The sequence below is a fragment of the Paracoccidioides lutzii genome (genome assembly GCF_000150705.2).
Source record: "Paracoccidioides lutzii Pb01 unplaced genomic scaffold supercont2.3, whole genome shotgun sequence".
NCBI lineage: Eukaryota > Fungi > Ascomycota > Eurotiomycetes > Onygenales > Ajellomycetaceae > Paracoccidioides > Paracoccidioides lutzii.
In genome coordinates this window covers 902,494-913,600 of record NW_015440949.1, presented here as the reverse complement: position 1 = coordinate 913,600, position 11,107 = coordinate 902,494, and the positions used below count along the sequence as shown (strand labels likewise).

The 11,107-nt window shown below is 46.9% G+C and overlaps 6 protein-coding genes across 6 annotated transcripts in view; 3 read left to right on the top strand and 3 right to left on the bottom strand.

The window, feature by feature from the left end:
- The window catches only part of PAAG_01597 (hypothetical protein), a gene marked incomplete at both ends in the record, with an annotated part of 1,816 nt that extends 1,775 nt beyond the window's left edge, over nt 1-41 (top strand). The window contains one exon of the mRNA XM_015844390.1: nt 25-41. Within this exon, the coding sequence (XP_015701298.1) occupies nt 25-41 (17 nt within the window). The remainder of the gene's footprint in view (nt 1-24) is intronic.
- A 1,219-nt stretch (nt 42-1,260) lies between these two features.
- PAAG_01596 (chromatin remodeling complex subunit (Arp5)) lies at nt 1,261-3,871 on the bottom strand (the record flags this gene model as incomplete). Its single annotated transcript, XM_002796542.1, has 5 exons — nt 1,261-1,293; nt 1,408-2,217; nt 2,289-3,226; nt 3,281-3,601; nt 3,676-3,871. The coding sequence occupies 5 exons, from the start codon at nt 3,869-3,871 to the stop codon at nt 1,261-1,263; spliced, it is 2,298 nt and encodes a 765-aa protein (XP_002796588.1).
- A 672-nt stretch (nt 3,872-4,543) lies between these two features.
- On the bottom strand, nt 4,544-5,275 carry PAAG_01595 (hypothetical protein; the record flags this gene model as incomplete). The annotated part of the gene is made up of 5 exons (XM_015844389.1): nt 4,544-4,572; nt 4,670-4,754; nt 4,827-4,871; nt 4,981-5,064; nt 5,249-5,275. The coding sequence occupies 5 exons, from the start codon at nt 5,273-5,275 to the stop codon at nt 4,544-4,546; spliced, it is 270 nt and encodes an 89-aa protein (XP_015701297.1).
- Nucleotides 5,276-5,565: 290 nt separating this feature from the next.
- On the top strand, nt 5,566-6,210 carry PAAG_01594 (hypothetical protein; the record flags this gene model as incomplete). Its single annotated transcript, XM_002796540.2, has 1 exon — nt 5,566-6,210. The coding sequence occupies one exon, from the start codon at nt 5,566-5,568 to the stop codon at nt 6,208-6,210; it is 645 nt and encodes a 214-aa protein (XP_002796586.1).
- A 2,069-nt stretch (nt 6,211-8,279) lies between these two features.
- Nucleotides 8,280-8,671, top strand: PAAG_01593 (hypothetical protein; the record flags this gene model as incomplete). The annotated part of the gene is made up of 2 exons (XM_002796539.2): nt 8,280-8,288; nt 8,360-8,671. The coding sequence occupies 2 exons, from the start codon at nt 8,280-8,282 to the stop codon at nt 8,669-8,671; spliced, it is 321 nt and encodes a 106-aa protein (XP_002796585.2).
- Nucleotides 8,672-9,296: 625 nt separating this feature from the next.
- Nucleotides 9,297-10,836, bottom strand: PAAG_01592 (hypothetical protein; the record flags this gene model as incomplete). Its single annotated transcript, XM_015844388.1, has 6 exons — nt 9,297-9,660; nt 9,750-9,780; nt 9,847-9,914; nt 9,983-10,100; nt 10,189-10,564; nt 10,672-10,836. 6 exons carry the CDS (start codon nt 10,834-10,836, stop codon nt 9,297-9,299), a joined length of 1,122 nt encoding a protein of 373 aa, XP_015701296.1.
- Nucleotides 10,837-11,107: the final 271 nt, after the last annotated feature.

The window sequence follows — 11,107 nt, the reverse complement described above, 5'->3', positions numbered from 1 at the left end:
AAAAAAAAAGAAAAAAAATTATAGATGGACGTGAAAGATAGACGAGAAGAGAGGTGGGGGAAAAAAATGGAATCGCTTTTCCCATCCCGCTCCCCCTCCCCTTACCTGACCAACACACCTCCTTGCCTCCTACCTCTGGCGTCTCTTTCGTTTACACCCCATTATACTGGCGTTGCGATCTCTTTTTCCCCCCTATTTTCCCCTACACCACTTCTACTGCTGTTCCTCGTTTCCCACCCATCCCATCCAATTCCGTTAGCTTCTAATCCCTCCATCGATAGTCTCTTGCCTCCCATTTCCCGCCTCCCTTTTTTTTTTTTTTTTTTTTTTTTTTTTGTTTGTTTTTCTTTTCTCTTTTTACCCCTTCTCCTCGTTTCCCCCTTGTTTGCTATGGTATGGAAATGGATGGTATGGTTCTTTGCCCTGGTATGGGCTGGTCTGGGCGTGGCGTGGTGTGCGGCGTTTTCGCTGTGGTTTTCTCTATTCTTTTCTCTTTTACTCCCCCCCCCCCCCCCCCCCCCCTTGTTTTTTGCTTCGTTTTATCGTTTGTGTATTTTTCTTTTTTCCCCCTGTAAGGTTTGACCACTCGGTCCCTAGGTAGGTATGTTCCAGCTGTTTGTGTGTGTAAGCTGTCCACTGTTGTTGTTTTTTCCCATTCTGAGATCTTCCATTGAAAAATTGGGTGGTTGAGTTTGATCAGCTTTACTAAATATTAGTCAATTTTGTGATTCGAGTGAGGCTGATAAGTTTATATCTGATATCTGATAGTTTTTATATTTCTATATTGTTCTATTGTTTTGTCTATTTTTGTGGTTGCCCTGCTCTTGATCGCCTCCTGTAAGATTGGTTGTAATTGTCTGCTTGGGTTGTATGTTGGCGTGGCGATGATCATCAACAGGCCCAGTAGGGACAATTGTGTAAGTTATCGTGCTGGAGCGAAGGGGGGATTTAAATCCTTTAGATTTCCCATTTCCCATTCTCATTCCTGTTTACTTTATTCTTTTTTTGTAGATTGGGGCTGCCTTTGAACGATTGGGAGTGGAGGGACAAGCCAGAAAAAGTGATGTCATAGGGGACGGGGTTATCACCAAACCTCAACTTCGACCACGTCTCTGGATGTATGTGTGCACGAAGAGCAGCCATTGGGATAGATCATCACATTCCATTCATGTAGTAAGCTATCAACGAAAGAGTTTTCCAGGTTCCTTACTCCATCCGACACCGAACCATATTACAGCGTAGAAAAAGGGATTAAAATGTTTACGCAAAACCAGCATTGCCCAGATTATGTTCCTAACGTACCATCTCATTAGCCAACATCCAAAAACCAAAAGGAAGAAAAATAAATGAAGTAAAAATAGAAGGAAGGTCACAAAAAAGAAAAGAAAAAAAAGCAAATAAACATACCTTAATATACTCCCCCCCTTTCTCCGACCACTCATGCCTACTAACAGCCGCACTCTTAAACTCACTCCCACCCGCCCACTCCGCCGCCCCCTTCCACGCATCCAACACCGCATCCCCCGCCCTCCGCACCTTCAAAACCCCCCCAATCTCACCAGGCAACATACCCCGAAACTCCCTCTCAAACCTCTCCTCAAACCCACGAAACAGCGAATTCCCCCCGGCAATAAACACATCCCTCAACAACCTCTCCCGCTCCTCCCTCCCCGAAAACCGCTGGTTAACAATATCAGCCGCAATCTCCACCAGCCCCGCCTGATCCAGCCCCGCAATCGCCGAAGGCTGGAACACAACCTCCGGCACCCGAATGCGCTCCACGTTCAGGTGCAGCTGGTGCGCCTCGCGCGTGCTCTCCGGGTCAAACGGCCACGGGCCCCGCAGGAATACATGCACGAGACTCTTGGTCCAGTCTGACTGGGCGTCCAGCGTGTGGTTCTCCGTGAAGAGCGGATCGTGTTCGAGGAGCTGCTGCTCGATGGCGCGCAGTTGGGCGGGGAGGTCGATTTCGTCGTTCTCGTCGTCGTCGGAGGCAGCGCCGGCTGCGTCGGGGCCTGTGGCGACGGTGCGGTAGACGCGCCAGTCGTCGTCGTTGGCGCCGAAGGTGTCGTCGTCCGGGCCGCGGCGGCGTTTTTTGGAAGGGGTGTCGGAGGCTAGGTTTGCGAGGGTTTTCATGCGCATTTGGCTGGCGAGGGATTTGCGGTTGCCTAGGTCAGCTTTTAGGCGTTCTTTTTCTTTGAGTTTTTGGAGGAGAGTCTTGTGTGTTTGTCAGTCAGTTTATGTGTATCGTTGCAGAGGTGTAGTAGGTTTTAAAAATGGAAATTTACCTCGCGAGCCTGTCTTCGCTCCTCGATCCACTCTTCGAAATTGTTTTCGCGCTTTTCGTTGTCTAGACGTTCCTCTTCAGCTTGCCGGGCTTTTTCCATCTCCTTCTCCGCTTTGGCACGCTGTCTCGCCTCGACGTTCGACTTCATAAGCCGCTGATGGCGCTTTTCTTTCAGACCGGCCTCATCAAGCTCTTCGTCAGGGACATCGAGAAGTGGGAATGAAGCTTCCTCCGGCTCTTCAGTCTCTTCATTGCCCAGGTCTTTGTTTCGGGATTTCTTGATAGATTTTTCTAGGTCCCGTATCGTGCGTTCTAGATGAGCCTCGTCTTTCATATCTTCTGCATCTAGAATCCGCTTGATTTCTTTCTTAGATTCTGACGCAAGTCCCTGCTGTAGATCCTTGTAGTACTCGAGTTCTTGCTCCTTCTTCATCAGCTTCTCCAACCGCATTCTGGCAGCTTGCTCCTGTAGTCGCCTGCCGCTTTCCCTCTTCCTCTCTGCGATCCTTGCAAGCTCTTCCTCGGTCTTCTCCACGACTACGTGTTCAGTGAATGGGTATTGAATGACGCGATCCCGATCCTCCAGTCCCGTCCAGTCAAGATACCCAGAGAGCTCTCGATCGTAGTCTGTCGAAACATAGCAGTGTTCATGTATGAGTTGCGTCATTTGATGTTCCGTCATGCGGTCCGGAAATGTAGGGTATTTCAGCTTTAGTAGCTTCATCATGTATTCAGACGCCTGGAAACCACCCCAGTTCAGCCGCGTTGAATTCGATAGGAGCGCTTTGGAATTGAAGACGGGGATAACATGCGTGGAGGAGTGGGATGAAGAAACCACAAGACCGTCCGTTCCACGATTATAGCGGTATGAGAAGAGGGAGTCAATGCCGTAGGCAACTGAAGGGGCGGAATAGCATTCGAACAATATCTCGTTCATCACTATAAATTGTTAGACGGCATCTCACAGCGAAGTGGAAGTAGTGGTAGGTATACTTTTCCTCGAATACCCCAGGTTAGCTATAGGTTCCGTCAGAACAATGGGCCGATCAACTCCGCCATTCGCTCCGTCAACACCCAACTTCAGGAATATGTAATCTAGCACGCCTTCCATAACGTCCCAGTTTCCGATAATGCTGGTGCCGGGGTCGAAGGCATTCCGCACCTGTCCGCGCGTGGTCGCATCGACGTAGGCATCATAGCCCACGAAGTGACACGTTCGATTGTATTTGCGATCGCGGTATTTGGCCATGACGGGAGGGATGATGAATCGGGGAGATTTGTCGAAGGACCAGCCTGCTTTTAGGAGATGGGAGCCTAAAACAGAGAAACAGATGAGTAAAGGATAGTTAAACTGGAACGGAAAGGGTGACTGGAAACGGGAGCTATACCATTGTCGATCACGATGGCGCTGGAGCTCGCCGTGCCTCTACTCTGTTCGTAACCATCTGGTTGCGGAGGGGTATAGCCCTTGAATGGCGGGTCCTGAATGGGATACACCTTCGGCGGGGGCTTTGGGTCATTTTTCTGAGCAATATTTGCCGCCACTCGAGGAGGGTCAATGACGCGGGTGGAAGTGATGGTCATTGCGACTGCAAAGGGGAGGCGGAGGAGATTTGCGGATAGGGGAACTCTCTATGCGGAGGTGTAAACTAGCATTGAGAAGAAAGCTGGAGAGACATTGCCAGACAAGGGTTTGCTTAGATTTGACTGATATTTCCTAAAGCCCTAGCATGTGGCAATAAAATGAATCTGTTTCAGGATGTTTGATGGTGGGGGAGAGCACATTAGAAAGTTGGGATGAATGAAGTTGAGGTTAGCGAGGCGGCATTCTTTCTTTGCCTTCCAAGGTTTGCGCCGCCCGCTGGACTTGGAAACTTAGCTTCGTACAGACATTATTCCATCTGCAAATATAATAATATATTCATGGATTTGATAAATCATAACCACTTATTTCATTCCAAAGTTGACTCTCATATTCTACTACATCCATCCATGGCCATACTCACAGATATTGGTGATTCTCAATTCTCAATCATACCTGGCTCAGCCGGCTGATCCAGTTCCAAGGATGATGAAATTTAATCATGCATAAAATCATAAATCATTGTTGCATTTCTATATATAGTACATATGTGTTATTCGTTAGGAGTATATTAGACGTATTGAATGATAAAACAAAGCAGATTTAGAAAAAAGAGGAATATCTCATGTGTTTATTCATGTGTTAACTCTTTATTTAGTGGTTATGTACGTAATCTATGTTGACTCCTTCAACTCCTCCGTGGCTAACATGCATGAACAATTAAGAATTAGCAAAATCAATACAAAACTATCTCATGGACCCAAAGTGTATACCGTAGTGTATATAGGGGTTATACATACCTTCTAGATGGAAAAGCACATTCGACTGGTAATTCTTAAACATCTGCGCCACCAGCTCGACATTCATGTTTTGCACGTTGACTTCCTAGACGCACGCAGATAGATATTAGCAACCGTTTCTTTTCTATCCAATGTACAGCAGGAGTTATATACGTACCTGCAGATTTCCATTCAACACCATGATCGCCTCGTTGAGTTTCTCCTGCAAAGGACATCCATGAAGGGTGTTGGATCAGTACCCAGCAAGCTCATACATTCTGGCCGTGATTGGCGGTGGTGTGTCATGGAATATAGGGAACAGGGAGCCATACGACATTGGTGATAATGCGCGAGAGAAGTAGACTCTGCTGTTGCTCGTGGGGGCTCTCCTGGTCACGGTTAGCGGGTGCAGCAACCTACGTTGCGGAATATGCAGAGATATAAGTATGTATGTTTGACAGGATGTGATTCACCATGTTTTGAGCGTGTTCTGTTGTTGGTTTTGAGAACAGGGGTTGAGAGGTCTGATATTTAGTAGCTATATAATCGCAACAAAGAAGTTGGCTGTCTATTTCCCCATTTCATATGTTCTCTGCTCACCGTTGCATTGAACTCTTTGAATTGCATTGGGGCTTTGTTCTTCTCATGTGTATTGTTCAACACGGTGTGTATCATCATCGTTTTGGCTGAGTTGGAGTTGTTTATCGGATCGCATGTTTGCAACTTTGACAAACACCTGCGATATCAAAGAACCTTCACAGGAAGCTTCAACTTTTCAGCTTCATTTCTTCCTTGTAACTTCTCCCCATTACTCTCAGCCATTCCCATGTCCTCGTATTGCCATATTAACGCATCCAGTGTATCTCTCTCCGTACCCCTCTAATCTATCTCCAAACCACACTTAATAATTCGCAACCATGGCCCCCACCCCCTCCACCACAGACGACTCGCACCAAAAGCTACTAGACCTGCTTGACATGGCTCGCATCCCACGTCCCTTTCGCAACCCACACTGGAAACCCTCCGCTCGCCGCAACAAGAACGTGAAACAGATCATCTCCGAAACCTCACGCAAAGAAGCCTCCGTGCTTGCCAGCCAGAACAACTCCGGCTCCTCCACCCCTTTCGCCTCCGTGCCACCAGCCGTAACCCCAGCTATCACAGAGAACGGCAACGGCCATTCCAACACCAACGGGACTCTAACCCCGATCCTCCCCGCCTCTGCGAATCCGGCAGGCACACCGTCACGGCCGCAAAACATCGCTCAGGCGGCACAGAGCTTGTCAACACTGGTGTTGGAGAAGAATTTCCGTTCCCTGGTGCAGATGGGGAATGGAATGGGGCCTGCGGTGACGTATACAAATATTGAGTCTGCGCCGTCATTACACCCGTCGTCTCAGAAGAGGTATTGTGATATTACGGGGCTGCCGGCTCCATACACGGATCCGAAGACGCGTCTGCGGTATCATGATAAAGAGGTTTTTGGGGTGGTGAGGTCGTTGGGACAGGGGGTCGCGGAAAGTTATCTGGAGGCGAGAGGAGCGCATGTTGTGCTGAAGTAAACGGATGGGGTTTATTCTACCTTGTGTGGGCGCAATGGGGTTTATGGTTTTATATTCTATATGGAGAATGGATTGAGAGTACAAAGGTACGTTTCACTTTTGCTTAGTTTTAATGAAGGGAATGATGTTTTAATTATTCGCATTAATACTGATACTGGTTCTCTCTGTTATAAGAGTGAGTTAATGCTATGCACGACAGACAGTAATGTTCGGCCAACAAAGTCAAGCCCCATGCACCCCACCCGGCCCCTTTCGAGACCACGTTCAAAATGACGCTCCGGCTTAATCGTGACCATTTAGAAGAAATTTTACTTCTTAGGCTTGCTTTCCGCCTGACATAAATGCAGTTCGACGGGTACCGCCATCCCATTGGATGGAAGGGGATGGCAGTTACAGTGGCATTCAGCACACCGTGGCCGTGGCGGAATGTAAGGGGTAAGAGGGGAGGGATATGAATTGGTTGTGGATATCAATGTTGAGATCTGGGAAGGTGTATTCGTGATGAAAGGAATAACGGTTGGAATAAGATACATGGATAGGAATCTTGTTTTCTTTTTTGAGTAGATAAGGGTTCGGGGGGTTATTGTGTAGAGAGGTCAGGCAGGAGGGTAAAGAAGGGTTTCGATTTCGGCTTCTCGGTCGCGGAGTAGAGGTGAAGTCTTTGGGAAGTCAACGCAATATAATCAAATGCTATTTCATAAAATTTGCCAAAAGTTGATAACGAGAAAGGCATCATCAAGCCCCCTAGTGCTGCCATACTGGCCAGACAGAATCCATAGTAGTATTTTGATGTTGGAGAGAAAAGCGAAATGTTTTTTGGTGCGATTTGTTGCAATTAGGTTCGGGGCGACCAACTAAGTCCGTGAAATAAGCCATTGGCTTAACGCCCGTTAGCCGCGCGTGTAATCTGAATAGGCGATCAGAGGACGAAAGAAAGCAAACCAATACTAATTATTATTTCTATTATTTTCTATCATTTTAATATTCCCAGCTTAAATTTTCCTAATGCACCATTATCAATGAGATACCATTCAATAGACATACCCATACAGGCTTTTGGAAAATGAATTGCTCTATTTGGTGAGTGAGCATCTTCACAATGACAGCCCCAAGCTGGCATATTAAATATACATGAACACACATTATATCAATATCTTCCTCCTGATCGACATATTAATATTTAATCTACCTCCTTGGCATGTTACTTGCAACTTATTCTAACCATCCCATCCAGAATCTTCAGAGATACGTAACATTCTGACCCCGCGCGACCCTAATCCCAAAACCTATATACGCCTTGACGACGGAAAGTTCCCCGTAACCTTAAACCACTTGCGGCTGAGCGTTCCCCTGGCGTGTCTTGAGGGATTGGGAATACTCGTGCACGCGGGCATACAAGACGAGAGCTAAGGAAGTGTTGTGGGTGCGCAAAAGGGGATAGAGCAGTCAAGATGCCGTCAATGTGGTTATCAGATATGCAGAGTGAGTGCGCATGCCGTTTCACGGCTCTATCCATATATACCTCCCGTTTTCTGCAGTGTGTTATGGACGTGGACGGGCAGTTGTTTGCGGTACCTGTTGGTGGATGCGTCTTGTGCAGATGCCAGCTGCTATTTAATTTTTTTTTTCAAATTTGCCAGACTTGCGATACACTTATACTCATCTGTCGCACCTTGCTAATATGTGTTTTCTTACAGAGACTGGGGTGGTGTTTTGTTCTGGTGGTATGTAAATGGACTCTAACTATATCCCCTTTTATATCACAGTCGACCGCCCGTTGGGCGCGCAATGAGAGACAGTTCAGTATTTGCGTGCTGGGTCGCTTATGGAGTTGGATATGGAGGCGTAAAAAATGAAATTAAAAGAAGTAATATTTTATAAAAAAATCAATTTCTGATGTACCGTCTGAAATATGCAGGGAGTTTATTTCTCTTCTTAGGAATTATCATGTTTTTTGACCGGTCACTGTATGTTTTTAAATCCTCCCACCCCTCCCCCCTCCCGGCCTCACCCTTCGAAAATTGACATCTCATTAAGTGTCATGAATTAACATTTTTTTCAGACTCGCAATGGGCAACGTACGTATCCTAGTCATCCTAACATATCCAACCAAACACGACCCACCCACCTCTAACACACAAAGCAATAGATCCTCTTCCTAATCGGTCTCCCCCTAATCCTCGGTCCATCCAAGACCCTCTCCTTCTTCGCGCGCCGTCAAAAGCTAACAGGAACCGTAACTTTCGCCTTGGGCATTTTGCTAATCCTCTTACGCCGGCCGCTCCTGGGTTTCTGCGTCGAGCTGTATGGGCTCTTCGTGCTGTTCGGGGATTTTTTGATTACCCTTAGCGGGTTTGTGGGGGGATTGCCGGTGGTGGGACCTCCGCTGAAGCAGTTATTGGTGTTTATTGGAACGGCAGGGGGGAGGAGTGGTAGAGGTGGCGGGGAGCTGCCGGTTTAATAATGTTTTCCTTTTTCCCTTTTTGACCCTTCCGGGGTTGGGTGTGTGCGAGTGGTATTTGATATGCTACTATCTTATTCGCTTGATTATGCGGTATCTATTGCCTTGCGCGCTGGCAGGCGGGAAATGAAATGTATTATTGATTTATACTGTCGTATGTAAATATATCTCATATTAACTGAAGGCAAATGAAGGCCTTTTTTTTTCGCGCATAGCTTTTACATTTCCATTGACAGTCATGAAGCGATATCTGTCTGGGTGTCGAGACTGCTGAAGGACTTGGATCTAGCTCGTCTGTATAAGGGATATGTGAGTGGATGTTTGAATAATACTAAGATGAGACGAATAATACACATCCAGCGCATTAACGGAAAATATTAATGAATCTAGCCAGGGTCCGCGTGTTTCCAGCCTAACTTTCTCGGTAGTTCCGGTGGACCAAGGAAATCTGCTGGGGTAACGGTAACTGGCCCAGGGGTTAAACAATGTGTTCCCCGCAACGTATATCTATGCAGTCTGTTACTGGAGACACTATGTTGGTAATTTGCTTCCGATATCCGTACTCTAAATCCCGCAACAGGGACCTTATTCTCATAAGCATCACACCCGGCATGTCTCCCGATAGTCAGACTGGAGAGGAGGCGTCGGGGTTTGTGATAGGCTGCTGAAAACTTAATGATTGAAGTGCGGCTCTCTCCGGGATATCACTTTTTATAGACGGTGTCTGATCACCTTTGCGGTCGGAGGGTAACGGGAGAGTCGGGTCTTCGTCTGGGATACTTGTGTTGGTTGTATGAGTAGCCGTCAGGTCCTTCCCTCGTAGACTGTCAGTCGCCGAATTAGCTCCCCAGATTCCACAATCGGCGTGGTCGGCAGGACTGAAAAAGTAACCTCCAGTTACTGCGGGTGTTTTCCTTTTGCGGAACAATCGAAAAAGCGGTTTAAAAGTTGGGATGCAAGCAGCTATAATAATCGTGTCCGCCTCGAGTCTGAAAACATTCTAATTGTCAGACAGAAGTCATCAAAGGTGGAATTCACAAGAGATGAAAGAGCAGAGCAATAGGGAAGGTATGATTACTTAGACCAGAAGATCAAATCACTACTCCTATCTACAAGATGACAACTGATATTAGTCTCTCCAATTGATATCAGGGGGAACCAAGGGATTATCGTACAAGTAGTGTCATGTCTCTTCTTCAATGTCGGCAGCTGCACGCATTTGATAATTGCCACCACACAAGCGCTGTGTAATGACAATGGTTAGTGGGAGATGTGGTTGGAATTTGCAATTAGAAAGTTTGACAAACGCACATGGTACCAAGTCCCAGCGCAACGCTAACTGCAATCTTCTTCAAGCGCGATACCCTGAGCTTCCAACACACAATAACTGCGTATACCGCAAAATACAAGTCCGCAAACGCAGATACCGCTATATCGGGGACGCATTGGTCAGTAACGCACTCCTATTCGGAATAAAGTCGGAGTTTTGTGTGATGCGCGGGAGGGATACAACAGACCTCCAGTAAAAAGCAAATAGTTGGTTGATGATACAGGGTTCCTACACTTGGCATTCTTGATTCTCTTATCCCATGTCGCCTGGTGAGGATTGCAAATGGTCATGAGTACTGGAATGCCTATGCAGGAAGAAACCGTCACAAATGCGCCCAGGAACCAGACCACGTTACGGTGAAAGGGCGTCGGAACTAGGATCCTGTTGAGCATAGCAGCCACAGCAAGCTTTGGAATTGCAATTGCAAGAATGGCAAATAAAGAGCCGATTTGGGCGTTGAGTCTTGCACCACGAATTTGGTCCGGTGTCAATGTGTCTTGATGCTTTCCAAATCCATAGCCCACGCTGACTGTAACAAGTACGACATAGGTAAGGCTCAAAATCTATATTCAAATTGAGGAGAAGGAGTTAGTACTCTCAGCCAGCATACTCGAGGGATGAAGATGTGAAGGTATCGAAGATACAGGGGAAAGGGTATTAAGTGATATACCATGGATAGCAAAATCAACCAATCGTCAAGTTCGACCTTTCGTATAATCGCGGCTCTGACGTAGAGCCTTGAAGCAACCAAGATGGCTGCAAGAGGCGTGATAGTCCAAATGACCACAAGAATGAGTGGGCCTTTATCTTCTTGGAGATTCCAGCCTGAAGTCATTTTGAACGAGCGGTTGGGACCTTCAGAGGTTGTGTGCGAGGTATATTAGATAATTTTCAGGGTAAGGCTTTTCTCTGACCCTTTATCCCATTCGAAGCAACAAAAAGGGGCGGGAGGAAAGTAGTGAAATCCTTTCTTTCTTTCTTTCCTAAATAAAAAAAGGGGGGGGGGGGTTATGGTGGCTCAGATCCCCCGCGTCTGTGCAGGTTTTGCGGCCTTGAATCAGCTCATTAAGAGAGAGATTTCACTCTTCTGTTGCGAGCAGAGAAGA